The sequence below is a fragment of the Anopheles ziemanni genome, assembly GCF_943734765.1.
Source record: "Anopheles ziemanni chromosome X unlocalized genomic scaffold, idAnoZiCoDA_A2_x.2 X_unloc_1, whole genome shotgun sequence".
NCBI classification, from domain to species: Eukaryota; Metazoa; Arthropoda; class Insecta; order Diptera; family Culicidae; genus Anopheles; species Anopheles ziemanni.
The window spans coordinates 979,063-1,001,614 of NW_026689707.1; the positions used below are offsets into that span (position 1 = coordinate 979,063).

At 41.1% G+C, this 22,552-nt stretch overlaps 1 protein-coding gene across 1 annotated transcript; it reads right to left on the reverse strand.

Annotated features, from left to right (window-relative positions):
• Positions 1–10,897: 10,897 nt before the first annotated feature.
• On the reverse strand, positions 10,898–12,356 carry LOC131291490 (polynucleotide 5'-hydroxyl-kinase NOL9-like). Its single transcript, XM_058320708.1, has 2 exons — positions 11,867–12,356; positions 10,898–11,820 (listed from the first exon to the last, which is right to left on the reverse strand). Exons 1-2 carry the CDS (start codon positions 12,354–12,356, stop codon positions 10,898–10,900), a joined length of 1,413 nt encoding a protein of 470 aa, XP_058176691.1.
• Between the last annotated feature and the right edge of the window lie 10,196 nt (positions 12,357–22,552).

A 22,552-nucleotide genomic window follows, 5' to 3' on the forward strand; every position in this document is an offset into this window, starting at 1 on the left:
GAGGATCTCGCTCTAATGTGCGAGATTTCCTGGTACGGTTCGATCCTCGTTGCGCGATCTTCTATTCCACTATTTCCGCGTGGAAAGCACGGCCTGGATTTTATCCCGTTTACTTAGGATCCTTGCGAGTCCCGCTGTTTATGATCTTAGCTTTCGAACGAACGCATCGTTGCGTGGGTCTTATCTTCTCGTTAGCCGACCACACGCGTCGTGTCCTTTCCTTATTGTTTTTATTTAGGATCACGATCGCGAACGTACTGAGAGTTTACATATGAGATTTAACCTAGTTAGGTTTACGGGCGGTCCCGTTGGTACCGCGTTATCGGCTATCGCCGCTTATCCTTATTCTCGTATCCTTCGCGCTGTCCTAAACTAACGGGCGTTGGAAATACGATCTTTATCGTTGGAGATTTCAGTTAAGCGCGCAAGTTCTTCCGAAGGTTCCCTATCGTAAACGTAAAAATTTTTGATTTTAAGAAAAAAATAATAAAAAAAAGTATCTAAAAAAACAGTTCATCATCAGTTTTCTCCACCCTGGCATCAGTTTTGTCCACCCTGGCATCGAGAATTGCCCACAAATTATTAATCTCCAGGCTCTGAGGCGGCCATTTCAAGTGCGAAACTAAAGTATTCTCAAAATTGTATTTCCACAGAACATCGCTTGAATTTTACGCTAGATTTATATACACTGGAAAAGCTATCAGTCTGCACGAGTCATATAACAAGCTATCCGATGCCTCAAAGCATATCATAACAAAGAACAAGAAAGACATGCAGCAACTTTATTTCGCAGAACTTCAACAATTGTTGGATATGCTTCCAAGGCAGAAGGCGAAGGTGTAGCTACGGTACTTGGTGCTGCAGGCCAAGGAGAAAATCGAGTTTCCGACTTTGTTGCTCAAAAGGTTTGTAAATAGGTCTTTGAACAGAACATCGCTTGAATTTTACGCCAGATTTATATACACTGGAAAAGCTATCAGTCTCCACGAGTCATATAACAAGCTATCCGATGCCTCAAAGCATATCATAACAAAGAACAAGAAAGACATGCAGCAACTTTATTTCGCAGAACTTCAACAATTGTTGGATATGCTTCCAAGGCAGAAGGCGAAGGTGTACCTACGGTACTTGGAGCTGCAGGCCAAGGAGAAAATCGAGTTTCCGACTTTGTTGCTCAAAAGGTTTGTAAATAGGTCTTTGAACAGAACATCGCTTGAATTTTACGCCAGATTTATATACACTGGAAAAGCTATCAGTCTGCACGAGTCATATAACAAGCTATCCGATGCCTCAAAGCATATCATAACAAAGAACAAGAAAGACATGCAGCAACTTTATTTCGCAGAACTTCAACAATTTTTGGATATGCTTCCAAGGCAGAAGGCGAAGGTGTACCTACGGTACTTGGAGCTGCAGGCCAAGGAGAAAATCGAGTTTCCGACTTTGTTGCTCAAAAGGTTTGTAAATAGGTCTTTGAACAGAACATCGCTTGAATTTTATGCCAGATTTATATACACTGGAAAAGCTATCAGTCTGCACGAGTCATATAACAAGCTATCCGATGCCTCAAAGCATATCATAACAAAGAACAAGAAAGACATGCAGCAACTTTATTTCGCAGAACTTCAACAATTTTTGGATATGCTTCCAAGGCAGAAGGCGAAGGTGTACCTACGGTACTTGGAGCTGCAGGCCAAGGAGAAAATCGAGTTTCCGACTTTGTTGCTCAAAAGGTTTGTAAATAGGTCTTTGAACAGAACATCGCTTGAATTTTACGCCAGATTTATATACACTGGAAAAGCTATCAGTCTGCACGAGTCATATAACAAGCTATCCGATGCCTCAAAGCATATCATAACAAAGAACAAGAAAGACATGCAGCAACTTTATTTCGCAGAACTTCAACAATTTTTGGATATGCTTCCAAGGCAGAAGGTGAAGGTGTACCTACGGTACTTGGAGCTGCAGGCCAAGGAGAAAATCGAGTTTCAGACTTTGTTGCTCAAAAGGTTTGTAAATAGGTCTTTGCTATTTTCTATTTTCATAATCACTTTCGATTGAAATACGATATGAAATTCTCATAATCCTTTTTGTTTCAAATGATTTTAGAAATGATGGAGTCAAACTGATACAAGAAGATCCGTCCGCAACACCTAAAATAGATCTTGAATTCAACTTAAAGGAAGTTGCCGCCACAGAAAACCTCCCCTTCTCGGACTCAATAAATCCAGTTGCGCCAGAGGGAGAAACTCCGCCACCGCATACGACTGAAGGAAATCAATCCTCAAGCGAAAGCTTGATATTGCTGCTTCGGGTATGGCGGAGTTACCTAAGAAAATGGTAACATTTGAGTTGACGGAAAGGTAAATAACTCTTCGGCGGAAAGGATAATAACCATCATGCATGTTTTTATGAAAAGCAAATTTTGGTTTTAAAAGGGTATTTTACTCTCTAGTCTCGTTTGAGAAATTTTAAAGTTTTGGAGTTTAGTTAGAAGGTTTCAGCTATATCAAAAATTTTTTAAATGACAATAACATTCAATTTTCTTTCTATTTTTCTTCGTAGGGAGAGCGAACAATCAACGTCTCGTGTTAATCGACATTCCAGAGTTTTGCCAAAGCGATAAGTTACACCAACGTAGGTTTTATTGCTACAAAGGTTTTAAAAAATAACGTGATTTTAACTATTAACTATGCTTTTTTCAACTTTTTCTAGCGAAATTGCTGAATTCCACAAAAAATACTTATTTTTTGGGAAACCTGAAGAGCACGAAGCCGAGTTCGTAAACTATTCCAGCGATTGCAAAGCGGCGATCGAGAAATTCCGTAAAAGATAGAAAACGCTGAATGCCGCACTTTGTGTTTTTAACATCATTTCTCAAAGACCATTTCTTACCATTTTTTTATATTCAATTGTTTTAAATCAAAATTCTTTATTATCTTCGATGCGATTTCAACTAATTTGAATTAGCAGGCACTTTTTCTTGTCACTGTTTTTTATATACTTTTTTTTATAAGTTTTTTCTCAAAATCAAAATATGTTTGTTTTCGCTTACTCATTAGTGGATCTTATATGAAATATGTAAATCAATATACGAAAAATGCTTGCAGAATATTTAGTTGGATTGAGAAAAAAATATTGAGCGAAAATCAACAAAATTCGAAGTGGGCACTTTTTCCTGCCGGTCACTGTAAATGCAGTGTCTTCGAATTCATACTTTATGAATTTAAATGAGAATTGAAGATAACCGGCAGTGATCAGGTAAAATATGATGCTATACTTGACGATATGGCAGAGTTTGTTCATATCTACATTTAAATAATGTTCTCGTTTTTTGTAGCACACAGGTTAAACACGCTGTATGTGAGGATTTGTACTCTTCAATGCATTCAATTGCATGCAATGCATTCAAGCTTAACGAACATACTTCACGATAGGTCAAAGCCACCAGGTGTTTTATCCTTTTTATTAAACAGTTTTCTTGCATTCACCTTCCCGGATGTCGCAAAAATTGAATCGGACAGAGATAAAAGACAGGAGATCAGTAATGAAAGAGTGTGCCAGCAACACCAGCATATTTCGCTCCCAGATTATGACTGTGCGTTGGCGATCCCGTTCTGGCCCACTTGAACAGATAGTGTGCTGGTCTCCTTCAGCAGCTCTCCCGGGAGAGCGCTGTGTGACATTGAGAGATCGCATGTTGTGTTCACTCGCAGCAGTGCTGAAGAACGAGAGCACTTCCTCAGTGCTCATAGCAAACGTTAAAACAGAATGCAGCCCTACTCTTACTCCTATCAAGGATTATCAAATTGGTACTCGGACATCGCGATCCTGTTCACTGCAAAGCTAAACGAGTTGCGCCAGATCCTGCAGTAACAGGCAGTGGATTTCTACTCCTTCCTTAAGTACACTCCGACTCAACTAACTTAATGACAATTTTCATATAAAAGAATAAATCCTGTTTTCTCTGTTCATGTAATACGTAAAAGTATAAAATAAATTAAATGAAAAAATAAATTTTCAAAACAACAGTTTTTCCTTAAACGTACTAAAAAATAAAAAATAATGTAAGTTAAATGACATATGTATTTATGTATCAGTTTTTTGTTTTTGTCATTATTCGCATAGCATCGTAGATGGCGATCGAACTGAGAGCAATCTCGATGCAATGCGAATAATGATCAAAACGAAAAACTGATACATAAATACATATGTCATTTAACTTACATTATTTTTTAATTTTTAGTACGTTTAAGGAAAAACTGTTGTTTTGAAAATTTATTTTTTCATTTAATTTATTATTTTACTCCCTTCGTAGGCTTCAGCTTCATGAAGAGCATCCTCGGCGATATTGCAGTATATCGGAATATTTCCGGGAACTAATTAAGTAAGTTACCTGCTAAAAGACGTATTGAAATAATACCATGTAGATGCTGTATGATACAGGAAAGTGTATTTCAGGTCTTATTTATTTTCTAAAATCATCGAAACATTTGAGATTACCCGCCATACATCAATCGTCGTCCGCATGAATGCAATGCACTATCTGATGTTTGCTGCCTTCAAGAACATCGCCATTATCATAAGTGATAGCAGAAAGATCAACTGGTAAGCTAATATTCTATTATTTAAAATATTTCGTTCCTCATTATACGAAACATGATCTAAAGGGTTTGCTTCCTTTTAATGCAACAGTTTTTATTACAAACAATCGAGTCCACGTAATAAGTAAATATAAGATAGGAAAAGTCGACATAAAGTTATTATACCAAGAAGGTGGACTAACACATCGTAAACGGTAGATATCGACGATACCGAGTTTATATAGGAAATTTTGTATAACCACTGTTATCAATCGATATTGTAAATATTCAATAACAACAATGCTTTGTTCATGTCGTCCAGCAAAATATCAACTCGATTTCGATTTTTTAAGGTAAATAATTATTTATTCTACTTTTTTATTTTTTCATTCTAGACTGTGATAAAAAGCATAGAACGGGCAAATCGTGTGTAATCAGCAGAGAAAATGGTAAATAAAAAGAAAAACAAACTAAAATAATTTTCGTTCAGCTTTCTTATTCGGCGCACGGGCTGTGACGTCACAGCCAAGCGTCGGAGTGAAAGAAACAAATACACCGAGGAGAAAAGTAACTCAAGGCCCTGGAGTTCTCGCGCGCTCACCACTGAAATATCCCGCGAAGACGCTGCTATCGCGGGGAGTTGTAGCTGCCGGCTATTATTTGCCGATAGCCGGCTAGATCCCGCACAACTCGAGCTTACCCCGCGGTACAAAATGAGTGCTTGCACACAATTTCCACCCGTTTCACTGACTCTTTTACCCACCCTACCCAACAAACTGCTGCTTGCACACAACCGCTAGCAACTCTTCACCCACCGTCTTCCTGCTTCACCCCCTATGGCATCCATGGTTCAAATATCTCTCACTCCCCTCGAATCCTAACTACATTTAGTACACAGTACTACTTCCACAGTAGGAAGGTTTGATTAACATCTGGTCAAATTTTTATTCCGGAAATTTTTTGACATTGTTCTGCCTATTTTTAGTGCGATTGATTAATATTTACAACCGGACGCACTTACAAATAAATAGTATCCAATCAAAAATATTTTTTTATGGTTTATTTCTTCGCAAACACGTTTTTTGCTCACCAATAGTAGAAGTCAGCATTCCTGCTGTCTAAAGACAAATCAGTGTAGTGATGGGATAGCTCCAGAAGAGAATGACATCTTCGCATCCGATCCAGCACAGGAGCGAGTCCTTTCGTAGATAAAAAAATATGGTATAATAACACCATAATCTTTATTCATTTATTCATTATTTTTATGTTGCTGATTAAATGACGGACAAAACGAACATTACCGGCCTGCTACACGAGCCGCAAACTCAAAAACCGTATAAGTTTACGTCGAAATCTTTGCGGTTCGTGTAGCCGCGTTTTGCGGTACCAATTCTGTGAGCCACGCTACACGAGCCGCAAACTCAAAAACTTTGCGGCGCAAAGAGGTTTTTGTTTTTGATTTTTCAGTTAACTCAAAAATCTTCCTTCAAAGCAAACAAGATCTTGTTTCAATTCACACAAAAAGTAAAAGATGGATAATCTGTTGATGAGTGAAGTGTGGCTAACTACCCTATCGCGGGTAATCGAGTTAAGTACCCAAAACTTGCAACAACGCAACAGGCAACGCAACAGGCGTATTGTTCGTAGGCAAGAAGATGGCAACCGTTTGCTGGACAATACTGTAGCAGAGCAAGCAAATGAAACTATAATTAACCGTCACCCGTTCAACCAAACCTACATACGTAGACGTTCAACCGGACTACCCGGGTAGTCCATACATTTTGTATGGGAGACTCCGTTTTGCTGTACTTAAGACTTAATAACTTTTTATCTAGACGTCGGATCGATTTGAAATTTTCAGTGAAGATACTTGAGAGTGTTTCCCACAATGTTGTGTAGTTTTTATAATTTTAAAAATTCATTAATTATGTTAATTTGAGGTTCCAAAAAATTTCACCCTTCACATCTATGACCGAAACCTGTGTAGCTTCAACATTTTAGATAAGAGTTTGCATTTTATGTATTTCAGTATACGTATCTTTGATCATTGAATCTTAATTACTTGAAATTTTCAGAAATTTATTAAATTTTCTTAAACATGTTTTAGAAATGTTCAAGTAGGATTGTTTCATTCGAAAACACGAATCCGATAATTTAAACATTTATGCCTTACGTTTAGGCATTAAAATCTTAGTCTAATATTAAACACAAGTATTCTACACATCATTTTGTTCAGAAAATGTGCGCCACAAATACGTTTATTAATCCGTTTCTAGTCGACTATGTGTGTGATTCAAAGTACAACAAAAGTTAAGTAAAAGTGAGCGTTATGGAAAAACTCAATTCTTTGAATAGATAAAACCGAACAGACTTATAGAAGAATTACTAGGAACAGCATTTCTGACGAAAAAAGAATTAAATAACGGACAAAACTTTGTTCCCAGTTGAAGCATGAAGATAGCATGAAGCGACTGAGAGTTTATTAATTTTTACAATATTTTATGCAATTTTCCAAAACATTTCAAGTAGTTAAGTATCTACGAGCAAATATATCAGTACTAAAATACAGAAAAAGCAAACTTCTATGTAAATTATATGAACTACACAGATAAATGGTTGTGGATGTGAATGGTGAAATTTTTTGGAACCACAAATTAACATACTTAATGAATTTTTAAAATTATAAAAACTACGCAATGTTTTGGAAAACACCCTCAAGTATCTTCACTGAAAATTTCAAATCGATCCGACATCTAGATAAAAAGTTATTAAGTCTTAAGTACAGCAAAACGGAGTCTCCCATACAAAATGTATGGACTACCCGGGTAGTCCGGTTGAACGTTTGGAGGGTATCAACCGAAAAACGCAAATAAAAATTATTTAAATTCCTTGGAAAATTTTTTTTCTTTAGCAAAACGATCGAAAATGAATTTTTCTAGGTATTCTAAAAATTTCATGCCGATACGTCAATCCAATCAAAAGTTAGAACAAAACAAAACTCCAAAAACTACCCGGGTAGGCGGTTGAACGGGTGACGGTTAACACGTTGCGTACCGCGTCACCCAAATATGGGTGACGGCTATGTTTCCTGGGGGCCCGCGTCACCCAAATATGGGGTGCGCTGTTTGCTTTAGCGGAACCGCATCAAGTGTGGAAGTAGCTAATGTGCACGTTAGGTAAAAATAGCAATTTTACATGGGTTAATAAAATAGTTTTCAACAAAGCAGAGCAAAATTATGTTTTATAAAGAGATTTCATATATTTCATGTGATTTTTTTTTTTACAACAATCCCGTGTGGTTTTCATTGAAACAAGTTCTACACATTTGTGGAGCATTCGGACATTTCGCACAGAAAGTATTAGTTTTTGTAATATTTTTTTTTACTTGGTCAGTAGTTGCAGGCAAAAACATGTTCGAACATGTTTTCTTCATTTCTGGAAGGTGTTTTTCAAAGTAAAAAAACAGTCGGAATAAAAATAGTACTTCGATACCTTTCGGCTAGAAAGAACGAGATGACAATAACTCTATCTCTTTCTCTCCAACGAACCAAAGGATGGATCGGTCCCACACACAGTACGAACGATTGCATTCGCAATCGTACGAACGATTGCAAAGCAGAATTTGCGTTTTTTGGGCCCGCAGGAAACTATACCGTTTTGCGCTTGGTACGCAACGTGTTAACTTTCTTCGCATGAAGAAGGAAGATGTTGATGTTCTCAAGTTACATAAAAAGTGGTAGAATAAAATCAGTTGGTGGGCCGGACTTTGCCGACCCCTGATCTATGGTGAATTTATAATTGATATTCTAGCAATAAAATGACGAAATAGTACTGTAGCTGCAAAATAAACACGTAAATTTATCACCATCTTCTTCTTCTTCTTGGCGTAACGACCTCTTGGTCATGCCTGCCCGTTACGGGCTTACGAGACTTGTTTCCCTGTTGTACGTGGATAGTCAGCCCTCTCGTACAGGGGAGGGTGCGGTCTCGGTTGGGATTCGAACCCACGCCGTCGAGGTGGTGAGCCCCGGCGCTCATGGGCCGATTTTCTAACCGGCGCTACCGCTCGGCTGTCGCGGACCCCCTAGCTAGCTTCTGCTACACTGGGTCAATCAACCGCCTATGTAATCCGTGTAATACCTTCCTTAATCGGCCCCGTTTTTTGCCTCCTCTATGTGATATTGTCTCACGTCGCGAATGATGATGATGATAGTGTGCCTATTTTTGCAAACCTCGCAAACTTGCTACGCACCTCGGCCACACGAGTGCGTCGCTGAAGTAAACTCAACCGATTAGTCATCCACGCACCTTCGATCCTGCACAAACACACGAACGAACAAACAACCGAGCGTTCTAGTTCATTTTTTCGGGGACGAACAAAACATCAGGCGAAAACCGGAAGACAGATATCCTCACTAAGACACACCGGTTGAGTGGAGGCGATTGCAGGTGCCCGAACTGAAAGGCCCACATTACGTTGGGTGAAATTTTTTAAATTAAAATTTAAATGTTTAGCCCAAACGAAGAGCATCACACGAGTACGCATCATCGAAAGCCACAAAAGCAGTAAAAAGAAGGTCTGACACAGAAAAGGAACAAGGGGACGAGCGAAAGAATGTGTCACGATGTCAGCGAATATCAGTGAAAAGTCCTGTGAGACACGGGGAGGGATGAAATCAGTCCTAAAGAAGGGATCGAAGCTGGAAAACGAAGAACCTGCACGACCAAAGGATACTGTGGTAACCTTTTACCGAGGAGCCACACGTAAGCGAACGAACGCGTATAACGAATTTTTTGGCCCGAGCTTTTTGCGGCAATCGCTGTATACCATATTTATAACAGTTGGTCTGTTTTTTTTACCCGTACATGGAAGGGGAAGAATGCCCAAAAAATTCGCTCGACTTTTTCTGTGCGCTAGCGAACGTTCGCTCGAATTCTGAGCACCGAACGTGAACCGAAGGAAGGAAAGAGAAATCTATCATTAGAGCGAGAGGCATTGCTGACACACGGTAAGCTCCAGCCGCTCGAAAAAACGTTCGTTCGGTGTAAAAAGCTTCACGTGTGGCTCCTCGGTTAAACTGGCAACCCGGCCCATCACAGAATTGACAGCAGAGGAACTGTCATAGTGAGATGTGCGCCAAATGAGCAGGGGGACGGCAGTCGAGAGAGAACCGTGCAACAGAGCAGAGCAAATAAAGAGCATATTGGAATTACAATACTGGCTGTTGGAAACGTTTCGGTCCAACGAAGCTAGCCGAACATAAACGTCGCCGCGACGGCGATGTTTTTGGAAAATATAAAAAGGATCGAAGGATGCGCCTTCGATCTCTTGGTAAAACGTAAGCGAGAAAGCCAGACGATTTTTTGGCTATTGTTGTTACAATAAAAACGATCTGTTCACAAAGGCAAGAAAAGCTGGATAATTTCTATTCTCGGTTTACATAGAGCCCGTTTAAGACGATAGTCTTTAACATTCCAAAAAATCCTTTTGGTTTGACCGCGCGCGAAAGTTAGTCGAAAGTAACGCGCGCCGATAAAGAAAACGACGTTTGTTTTCTAGTGCCACTAAATCCGCATTTAGTACGTCGATATTTCGTCGAAAGTGAAAGTGAAAATGGATCAGGCACTCCGGTACAAGGCAGGTTGGCGTGGGGTTCATTAGTTTCGCCCACGACGAGTCCAACGACAGGACGCGATGGCGTCCAAGATGCTTCGTCCAGTCCGGGCCCATCAAATGCGACCGTGCCGTCAACACCGCTACAAGAGGGCAACGCCGGGAGCGTCACGGTGCGTGACGCGATTCCTGCGAGTTCGGGGCCCCCGCAGCGAAACACCGTACGGTCTACGTTTAGCACTCCCACGACAAGAGACGAGACCGCCGATGCTAGAGCGGAACGCGAGACGAGCCTGTCTGGTATAGAGGAAAGAAGAAGGAGAATGATCCAGGATTTGGCGATGCTGGATATCGAAATGGCCGACGCAAGGAAAGCCACGGAAGTGAAACATTCGGCGGCCGAATTGAAGAAAAGCTGGATAATTTCTATTCTCGGTTTACGTAGAGCCTGTTAAAGACGATAGTCTTTAACACTGGCAAATGAAACTCACCTACGCCGAGGCAAATATACTGCTGACCATTGACCATCGGTTCGCAGAGGTATACCATCATGGCGTTGAGGGTATTTGGTAAAATTCCTTTCGCGGGCGCCATGCACTCGTCTCGCATTACTAGGACCTGTATGTCGTCAAGAGACGCACTGGAAAAAAGGAATGTATATTAGTACCAGGCACCACCAGGAATCTCAAGGTAAAAAAGTCTAGAACCAGACAGGTTTAACGTCGGTAAACCATTCCGTTTCATCGTTCAAAATTAAAATCACCTTGGTCATGACGGACAGCGTTCGACGTTTGACGCTAGTCAATGGAGCTGCAGGCCGCTCATACTTAACACTGATTTTACGAAACCGGTACTGCAACTGATACCCCTTTCGCAGATGCGCAGCAATTTCGTCGAACAAAATGTTTAACTTGTAAGCCTGAACGTCTTTGTCCGTATGCACGTGTTCGTAGTTATTGGACACTTTCACCGAGCGCGGAATTCGAAGCTGTATCAGCTCCGTGGGCTGCACCAGATGGATGAGGGCCGCCATCAGTTCTTCGCCGAATCCGGTAGTGTATCCCATCGTGTTGACGATCCACGGTACGTCCTTCAGTTCGGCATTTGCCTCGCAGTGCTCTACCAATTGTTGCACATTTTTAATGTACAACACTGGGGAGGATACAACGTTGACGCTTCCGAACAGTAGGCATTGCGAAGGCGGTTCAGCTTTTGCAAAGTATCCCACCCCAAGGATCGGATCCGTCAGCACACTCACATTGAGCGTTTCCGGCAGGTGAACAAACGGCTGCCCGATGTCCAGGTCGAGCAACACGATACGTCCGAACTCTCGGATGTGCCGGTTGGTTAGGAACTGACAGAGGGTCGATTTGCCGGCATCTTTGCCTCCGATCACCATCAATCGGCTGGACTTGCGAAGCTGCACCTTGTCCCAGATCGAATTCTTCTGGAAGAGCGGAACGGAGCGAACCTTTGTAACGTCGGGAGGCAGCAATTCCACCTCCAAGAGCTGCTGCGTTTGGCTGAAGGGCGATTGGACGCCGAGCGAGATCGGGGTCGGGAATAGATTGAAATCGTCGAGGTAGTTACAGATCACAGGCAGCGAGGTGCTTCCGTCCGGCTCTGCTTGCAGCAACACGAGCACCGATTCCGATGGATCGAATGTTGCCGTCCATGTCGATATCGATGAAATGGGGTCTTAACTTCTGCAGGACATTCTTGAACGCGGCCTTATTTAACGATTCCGGCGATGGCAATGTAATGAGACTGACCGCATTGTAGCCACGCGCGGCAGTGACCGTTCTTGCCTCGGCCGTTTCCAACCGGTAGCCCATTATTTCTACCTGACCGAACAGTGCCTGCACGGCCAAGTATCCGTAGAAGTAAATGTGATTCTTCAAAACCGCGAGCGTCATCCGCTTGTCAATGGCATTGTAGAAGCGATAAAATTTAGTATGCTCTGGCTCATCCACATCCGGGTCTGCACAATCCTTCACATCCTCTCCCACCTCTCTCTCAACTTCCTCGTCGGTGTATGATGACGAGTCATCCTCATTCTCCTTCTGCTTGCCGTTGGTTTTCACGTCCGCTTCGATCGGAACCGTTTCCTTAGCCTCCTGTTCAGGAGTTTCCATAGCCTCCTGTTCTGGAGTTTCCATGACCTCCTATTCAGGAGATTCCATAGCCTCCTGCTGTTCAGGAGATTCCATAGCCTCCTGCTGTTCAGGAGTTTCCTTTGGCAGTTTCTCCGGGCTGTCTATGAATTCGCCGTGCACGTCGTAAATCGGAACTAATGGCGATATGTCCGTGTCCGACGATGGATCAGTGTTGGCTGATTTTTTGGCCCACTCCACATCGTCGTTGTTCGGAATTTCAATTATTTGCGACATGCCTTCGCCAAACGAGACGGTATCGTCGTCGATATCGTAGATGTGTGCCATCCCTCGCGGTATGTATACATCCTCCGGGCCGTCCTCTTCGTAGTCGGAATCCAACAGGTCTGAATCCGACGGATCATAATCCTCGTCGTAGCTATCGCTGTCGTACGGTTGGCGCAGGTACGTTAGGCCACTATCCTCCGATTCTTCCGAATCCTCCGAATTTTCCGACGCATCGGTCCACATTTCACTATCATCTATATATAAACATTCTTCCGTGGAAACTAACGCGTAACGCTAAGGCCGGAACGACTGCCGCAAGAATGAGGCAGCATGCGCAGGGGAACACGTGCCGGTGAGAAAGAGCGCGGTAGTGTAAATCAGAGATACGGATTCTGCAGTTCTCGCAGCCTCCATGCTCACTTCACTGCATTGCATCGCTGTGCTCTCTCAGTGCAATGCCGCTCACGATATGAAAGAGTGAGCGAATGCAGACCAGAGGTGTGCAACTTGCGCTTCGCACTAATAGGAAGATGAGTACAATGCGACGCTCTTAGATAATGGTTTGCAAGCACTACTTGATGCTCTCTCGATGTACCGTAGCGTAAAGTTTCGAAGGCATGCCGCTTGCGGTATGACAGAGTGTGCATATGTAAATCAGTACTGCGCGCCTGAGCTACACACTGACTGGTACAGCAATTGATAGCGACTCTAATTTGTAAAGAATAACAAATGTACGTATCCATTCGCGCATACTTTTGAATGGAAAGATTCGCAAAAGAAAATCATGGTTACGGATGAAGTTCCTACTTGAAAAAGGGACACATGCAAAACCTATTCGTTTAAAGAAAACATGCTAAACGCTACTCCGATATTTTTATTTTACTATTATTATCAATACACCTTAATGGAATAAGTAGATGGAAGCGAACATTTCATGACTTCAGGTAGTAGTAGTATATATGTATTATTGAGGCTTTGAGCCGGGTGGCCTCTTTCACCTCTTCAATTCATGACTTAAAGAACAGCAATAACACGACACCAGCCACGGTTATTAAAAACTGTATTCATTTGCCCAGAGCTACAACCATATTTGAAATCATATCTTTCAAAATGCAAGCTGATCAATTGAATGTGATATACACATGTAAAATAAGCAAAAAACCTACATTCAACATGTTTACTGCAGGGGCAAAACACAATCCCAACATGATACCCCTAACTTCCATGGGCAATATAATAGACATAGATTTTTTTCCACAGGTCAATATGTCAATATGTCAAAAAAAGCATATGTTACTATCCATTCGCCCAGAGTTTAAAAACCTAAAACCCGTAGGTCTTCTCATCTTCACAATATAATCTCTGAATGAATGCAACGTTCTGAGAAACGCTTTTATCCCACGCGAATACATTTAGGCAGTATTTCAAACATGGACAGTGTAATGACAAAAACTTTCTATCTGCTATGTACAATGTTAATAACAGCCTTTAAGTAATGTTCCAATGAAACTTACTTCTATTTTCCCAACATCCTCGAACAATGTATGCATTGCAACACTGGACTGATTACAATGATTTTTAATAAAACTTCAAGAAGACTATCAACTTTCTTTTGATAAGTTCATCAAGCATTGATGGGCCCTAAAGAGGGCCAGATGATAAAAAAGATACCGAATTCGCGGGCCAGATACCTTAAATGATGATCTAATATATTCAAACTTAACTCTTTTGAATAGAGTTTCTTTTTAAATAGTGAAGTTACTTTAAAAAGTGGTGTTAGATAAACTAATAAAAGAATTTTTAACATCAAACTTTCTAACACTTTTCCATACTTCTCTTCGTTGAATTTTTATATATTAACCAATTAATTTTGATAAGTTGTGCTGTTAACTAATTTTTTTAGTTGTAATTGAAATTCATTTGCTACTCAAATTATTTCAAAATATCTTACCACAAGTTTTCAATATTGTGAGTCTTATAAGTAAACGAGTTTTTGCATTCAAATTTTTACGAGACTCATGAGACTGTTTTAATTTAAAAATTTCCATATTTGGGAACAACAAACCTGACATCTTGACAACGAACAAACCCAATATAGGTGAGTTTTTGTATGAAACACTAACATTTCCTCACGGGCCGGATAAAATCAGTGTGTTTGCCGGATTTGGCCCGCGGGCCGGTCTTTGCCGACCCCTGCAATAAAGCGATCGCGTTTGATGAAACTACCTTCTTTATCCCAGAGTGTATCAGCTCGATGTATTTCGTTCCAACCAACTTTAGCAGACAGGATTTAAGTTTCCTGTCAATTATGGCGAAAAATTGAAGCTTTAATCAGAAACTGTTCCGACCACAAACAGTGCTACGAATCCGTAAAGTGCGACAGAAGCAGAAGCAAATGTTCGAATGACAAGTGGCTAAATCGTTCCCTTTTCCGATTCAGAAGGTTTTTGAGAAGTGTCAATCTAGCTCAAAGATTCAATATTTTGAAGCTCTGGAGAGATTTTGTTGGATGTTGGATGTTGCAACTTAACATCGAATCCTTCGTAGTTTTCTTTCAACATTTCTGAATAACTCTCTCACACACGATATATTTCAGTCACTTTGAAGTTAGAACAGGGCAGTAGTTGATCGTGTAGCGCATACAAAAACTGATAAACATGCAAACATCAATAGTTTTGTTGGTTACGGTAAAATTTCTATCCCTAGGTAGCAAGTCCGCCTGATAGGCCAACAAAATATAATTTCAGAGGGCATTACTGATATTTTTTAAAGATATTTTTTTATATGGAACGACATCCCCAAGTGGGACAAGGCTTCTCTCCGAAGAGAGTTTTCGGTATATTATAGATCGGTGGTCAGCCGATAAAACTTACTACATCATGTATGTTGCGTGTCTAATGAAGGAGATATGGTTACATCCATCATATTTACTGTAGCAGTACTGAATTCTCGACACGGCTAGCCATGAGCACAACGAAACAATAGTCGTGGTACCAACCTAGCAAAGATTTCCAAAATTTGCAATTTATTATATTTAAATTATTGAACCCCCAATAGACTCTACACGGGCCCGTGTAACCGGGCCATTTTACCTAGTCGATATCAAATTCGTCGTTCAAGCCATCAGAACCGGAGAACTCATCCGTGTTTTCATCATAACCCTGCTGCTCATTACCGTAAGTATTATGCTTTTTGATCGCACTGGTTGCGTAATCTTTTCCATTGATAGTCACATTACCTTTCAATGGCGACCATCTCTATTAGAGGTGTTGACACTAGCAGTTTGCTATATGGGATAAGTAGACGTTGGCTGTCATTGCGACATATTGCATAAAGGCGAGCGCGCCCGGAATTAACTCTCTCAGTGTGTGAATAAAAGCGCTACGGCAAACAACGTATTCTTTGTAAAAGACAAACCCTGGAAAGAACCTACGTTCTGCAAGAGATTCGTACTGCAGACCTGGGTCATTGTCCTCCTCAATCCATCCTGCCGAACTGAAAAAATAGAAGCATTTTTCCAGCCGTAGGTGATTTCTTTTCTGCTGTTGCCTTGAGGTGTTGTTTTTTCTTAACATCACGCATTTTCCCGTAGTGTTCTATCAAGGCATCAATCGGCATCGGTTCTTCTTTATCATTGTCCTCCTCTTCCTCCTCATCGCTATCTTCAGATGTTTCTTCCACCTCGGATTCTTCTTCGGTTGTATACATTTCTTCCGTTCGACTCAGATTCCGCATTGGTTGTTCGAAGCTTCTTTGAGGGAACCATGGACTCCGAGTTCGCCCCCTTTTGTTTTCCATTAGTGGTACCATTTGTAGTTTTGCTATCGGGAGGGTTCTTCCTTTTCTTTGCTACGACAGAAGTGGTTGGGTTTTTGGTATGTCAATTCTTTGAAATTGTTCAAATTACTCTTGCCTTTATCCACATGTTCGTTATTGGCGTTTTTCTTCAGCGCTATAGCAGGGGAGGTTTTAGTGTTATCGCTTTCTTGTACCTTCGAGGTCTTTACTTTGGCTTTGAATGATTGTTTCAATTTTGATAGGCCATTTGCAAAATGTGGTGGTTTACTGAATTGCTTAGGCGGCATTTTGTTTGAATATTGTGCGATACGCATAGAAACGCTGACAAAAACGTGGTAACAAAGGAAAGCCGGTACTTCTAGAAGAGTTTAGAACTTTTAAGATAATTATGCTTGTTTTTGGACACTGATATTGATAGTTTCTACCGTTTATATCTGAACGACACAAATATGACGGGCTGAATACTTATGATACAACGTTGTTACATGTTTTGCGTGTTTTTTCGAAACGAATGTCGCACATTTGGTGGATTTTGACTGATTGTACCGTACTTGACAGTTGCTAATCGAAAGTGCCTAATGAGCTTTGCTCGGCCAGAAGAAGAAAAAGAAAAACAATGGCGCGTTCTAATGGTACGTTTTAACGACGAATTCGGGCGCGTTATCCTATGTATTGTCTTAGTTAAGTAGTGATTTTTAGTAGCGAAATTACTCTTCCCCGACGCAGTACCAAAACACACCGCAAAACAAACATTTTTTTGAAGAGAATACTTGAAACACAGCTTTGTTGGAGAAACTTTGTTCGACAGGGGAAAAATAAAAACAATCTAAAAAAGTAGTGGTGGGTAAACCGAATCCGCAAATCCGTATCCTAATCCAAGAAACAGAGTTAACTGAAATCAATCACATTGTCTCTAGACCGACGTGTAACGAGACTAATTCGACTCACATCAAATTCAAATAAATTAGGATCAAATCCAGAATCGAATCAAATCAAGTCCAAAACAAAGCAAATCTGATTCAAAACCCAATAGAATCAATTTTTTTTTCGGAAAATCCGTATAGTTGGGACTCGATTCTTTGGTATCTGTGTAGGGATCGAATCTTTGGGTCTTCGCAATACCGATTCTGCCAAAATTGTTTACTTTAAGAGATGATGCAGCGACCCACAGTCTGGGCATGCAGTCTCCCACCCTGTCGCTAGGCACCGCCGTGCAGCTAGCTCAGATCTTTCTCTTCTAGATAGATCCTTGAGCTCGAAAAAGTGTGGGGGAATGAAGCGACCCAGCTTGTCCAACAGCTAGCCCCAACCGTCTCCCACCTCAAGCCAACAACCGCCAGCCAAGATCGCCAACAAGCATCGACGTCAGCAGAAAGAACTCCGCAACTGCTACGCTGTGTATGACACATCGCGAACGCGCGCGGCGAAAGCACAAACATCGCGTCAGCAGAACACAGCCAGGGTCGGAGGAACCCGCATTGTCAGCAGAATGCAGCGTCGCACCTACGACACGCAAGCACCGATCGGTAGGATCGCATAACAATGACAACGAGTTCGGCCTGGTTACGAGTTGACCTGATTACGTTTTGAGTACAACGGAAGAAGAATTGTTGATCGCGGAAGTTAAGATGTTGTTCAACCCAAGCACAGCTGATGACAAAACATCACAGAAACATCGCGGAAACCGAGGAATGTTTCCATTCTGGAAAGCGGATGACGAGGCGGCAAAGTGGAGGCTCAGGTGCGATGATGACCAGGGGGAGGGGGCGGAGAGCTGAAGGGACAACAGGGATGGCTTTAGTATATAAGAACAATCAACTGTTGAATAAAGGTTCGCAATTTTGACCTGGAGGTGCCAGGAGTAAGATCAACTCGCGTGTCGCGTTTCATTTGAGGTCTTTTAAGTCCGCTAGTTGCAATCCTTTAAGTTTTCGCGAAGTTAAGGTGAAAGTCGTTAGGAGCCATTCTGCCTGGCCGCTCGACTTTCTGTTCATGGGGATGAAACAAATGTAGGACGTTTTTCGAGCAATCGTCCTACTTCGTCCTACCCACCATACAAAACTGCTCGATGTTTGTGTCACGTAGGACGGTTTTTTAGGACGATTTGCTCGAAATCGCCTAGCGAGCGGTTGAATGGTGATACAGAAGCAGTTGAACGATGCTTACTTGGGCTCGAAAACGGTGTAAAGTGTATAGGTGTAAGCTTATAATGTATTATACTCTAAGCTTATCTTTGAAATAAAATCAGCCACGTTCCAACCACGCTCTGGAGTATTTATCAGTTATGATACACCGAGTTGATAGTGAAGTTCATGATCTCCCAGGATTGAGAAGCTGTTGTTGAGTGAGAGGGGAGTCCCCGGGCAGCTGCGTACGATAATCGGGGACTACTTCCAGCGCAGCTGGCGTTCCACAAGAGTCCATCCTCGGTCCGACCCTTTGGAACGTAATGTACGACGGTGTCAAGTCGCGGCTGCCTCCCGGGGTGGAGCTCGTTGGGTTTGCAGATGACCTTGTCCTGACCGTCCGCGGCCGTACTCCACGGGAGGCTTCGTTACTGGCCACCCAGTCCGTTCTTGCAGTGCAGCGGTGGGTGCAACAACACCAGCTGTCCCTGGCGCTGCACAAGACGGACCTGGTAATGGTGAGCAGCAGAGTACCCACATCCGGTACAAGTCGAGGACCACCTGTCATGGAATTTTCATGTCAGGGTGGTCACCGATAAAGCAACTAAGATCAGCCGTGCCCTGGGATTCGTATCGAAAAATTGTTAGGGTTAGAAAATGGCTTGGGAACAGAAAGGGGAGGAGCGCAAAAACGCAGCGATCAATTCGTCAGTTATATTTTTGTTTTGTTACTCGTACACCGAACGTTACTTTTCTTTTCTGTCCTTTTCTGACGTTCAAACGATATTTAAGATGCTTCGAAGCTATTTCTACGTCATCCCAACCACGTTCAAACGACATTTAAGGTGCTTCGAAGCTATTTCTACGTAATCCCAACCACGTTCAAACAACGTTGAAGGTGCTTCGAAGCTAATTCTACGTCATCCCAACCACGTTCAAACAACATTTAAGGTGCATCGAAGCTATTTCTACGTCATCCCAACCACGTTCAGACAACGTTGAAGGTGCTTCGAAGCTATTTCTACGTCATCCCAACCACGTTCAAACAACGTTGAAGGTGCTTCGAAGCTAATTCTACGTCATCCCAACCACGTTCAAACAACATTTAAGGTGCATCGAAGCTATTTCTACGTCATCCCAACCACGTTCAAATGACATTTAAGGTGCTTCGAAGCTATTTCTACGTCATCCCAACCACGTTCAAACAACATTTAAGGTGCATCGAAGCTATTTCTACGTCATCCCAACCACGTTCAAATGACATTTAAGGTGCTTCGAAGCTATTTCTACGTCATCCCAACCACGTTCACACAACATTTAAGGTGCATCGAAGCTATTTCTACGTCATCCCAACCACGTTCAAATGACATTTAAGGTGCTTCGAAGCTATTTCTACGTCATCCCAACCACGTTCACACAACATTTAAGGTGCTCGAAGCTAATTCTACGTCATCCAAAACACGTTCAAACGACATTTAAGGTGCTTCGAAGCTATTTCTACGTCATCCCAACCACGTTCAAACGACCACCTGCTGAAAAACCACGGGGGCCGCCCAGCGTTCGTCGCCGCACCCTTGCCAGCGTCGCGACGTCCGCGCACTCGCTGCCGCCGATTCACGATGGAGCGAAGCCGGGATAAAAATCAAAAATTCATTTTTGGATTTCAGAAAAGAGACATGTTTTCTTAAACTACAAGATGAAACTAAGAAATGGCCCAAAAACTAGAGCCTCTGCTCTTCCAGGTTCTGAGAAACAGCCCCTCAAAGTCAAGATTTGTGAAAATATTGCGTGAAAAATTGAAAAAAATCCATCAACTTTGAAGGTCTGTAACTCCTATAATAATGGTCGGAATCGGATTCCAAGCACAGTTTTGGAAAGGTATATTATCATGCTTTATAATTGTTGACAGTTTGACCAAATTGAAATTGAATGTCAAAAAATATTAAGCATTGTTACGCAAAACTCCCGGAAAATTTTTCAATTTTCTGTTTTTAACCTTATGCCATCGCTAAGGATTGCGAAAGATTGTAATATGATGCATACCCACTGATAGTCTAGAATGTTTTGTAACAATAAATGATAGTTTTTTTTGCGCACATGCGCGCATCTTTACGTTATTCTGTACTTTAGATGTGAAGCTTATAGTTTATCAGCTACTAGGCGCCTCCATCATGCCATATGCAGCATCATGTGTGGTAAGAAATATGAATTCTCATTCAATGCATTCAAATTTGAAATTCTCATTCAATGAAAAATGTGAAGCAGGGTAGTGATTGAACATCACATAAAAGGGGAAAGACAAGCCAAGTCACTGGCAAAGAATGAAATTTGGTTTGGTTTGCTTTGAATGTATCAGGTCGCTTTTACTTGTTCTACAGCTCACAAATCCATTTTTTTATACCCAAAATTCCTCGGAATAATGTACCCTACACTAAAATAATAAATAATAATAAATGTACCCTACACTAACACTTTGTTCTGTTTGTACCCTTACCTGTAAAAGCCGTGAATTTTGGGTAGATATACCTGTCACTCTTTTTCTACCCTAATGGTAAAACGCCGCTAATTGTGGGTGGATAACTCATAGAAGTGAACACAAATATTTGATAATATTTGCTTTTGAAAACAATATACCCTAACCATACAGTAACAGCTAAGATAGATGTTAAAATTTTGACCTTCGAACGGCATACCATAGCGGTATGCATTTGAAAAGATACATATATAACATACGTTCGTTTATAAAGACATCATTCAAGCTTTACCTTGAACAGCATAAACAGCAATTGTCAGAAAGCTCCTTGGAGAACGAACAACGTTTTTTTTAGTTTTCAAGTAAATAATCTATCTGAGATTGATTTAATAATTTCACGATGGGTTCCTTTATAATCAATGATATCATAAACGTTTTGAAAAACAATGCTTCTTGCAAGGAAAACATAGGGTATGCTTTACAGTTCATTGAAAGTAAAGTAAGCATCAAACCGTGTGATAAATTGAAAGTGTTGATAAGTTGATGATACTGGAAAAAAGTTTCAAGGCTAGATTCAAGAAATGTGCTAGAAACTCGAAGAATTTTCAAAAGGATTCGAGAATCTGGTTGAACAAACCATTTGACATTAGTGCCTATACGGAAAACAAAAGTCGTGGACGGCCAAAAAAAGAGTTTAATGATCTCTGCGTGAGGAATAAACGTCGAAGTGTGGCCAAAGAGACAGATATCAACGGCAATCTCGAAAAGGAATTATACTCAGTGAGGCTGTTAGCTTTTAAAGAAAAGCAGTTAAGGCTGATGAGTATGATAGACATGTTTTTGAAAAATCCTTCAAGTGTTATGCCAATTACAACCAAAAGTGATGTTTTAGTATCTGCCGAAGAAGCGTTGGCATGTTTTATAGACAATAGTTTCTCAAAATCCCAGTATAATGATTTGCATAAAGTATCAAAAAAAGTTTTTCCGTCATATTACCAAATCAACAAACTTAAAAAAACCTGCGCACCAAGTGAAGATTTTATTTCTATTAGTGAAACAAAAGCTGAAGTTAATCTACAAGAGTTGGTTAATCACACTGCGTGTAGAATAATTGAAATACAAAAGGCAGAAATCTTGCGACACCTTTCATCTTCTTTGTGTGATTCACTAAGCGTCGTATTATTGTGCTCGTGGGGCATTGACGGATCTAGTGGACACAGCATTTACAATCAACCGCTTCATGGTTCCGGAGAAAATACTGCATCAGACAGTGATTTATTAGTATCGGCATTAACGCCTATCCGTCTTTCGTTCATCAGTGACGATTCAGATATCATCTGGATAAACTTGATGCCTCAAAGTGTTAGGTTTTGCAGGCCAATTGTGATCGAGTTTGAGAAAGAGTCAAAAGAAAAAGTTATACAAACAGTAGACGAAATCAAAAGCCAAATAACCAGGTTAGTTCCTTATACAATTCAGCTAAATGAAACAAGTAGTGTGACGGTAAACTATTCATTTTACATGAGTTTAATTGATGGAAAAATTTTGGCATATTTAACCGACACTCTATCTATGCA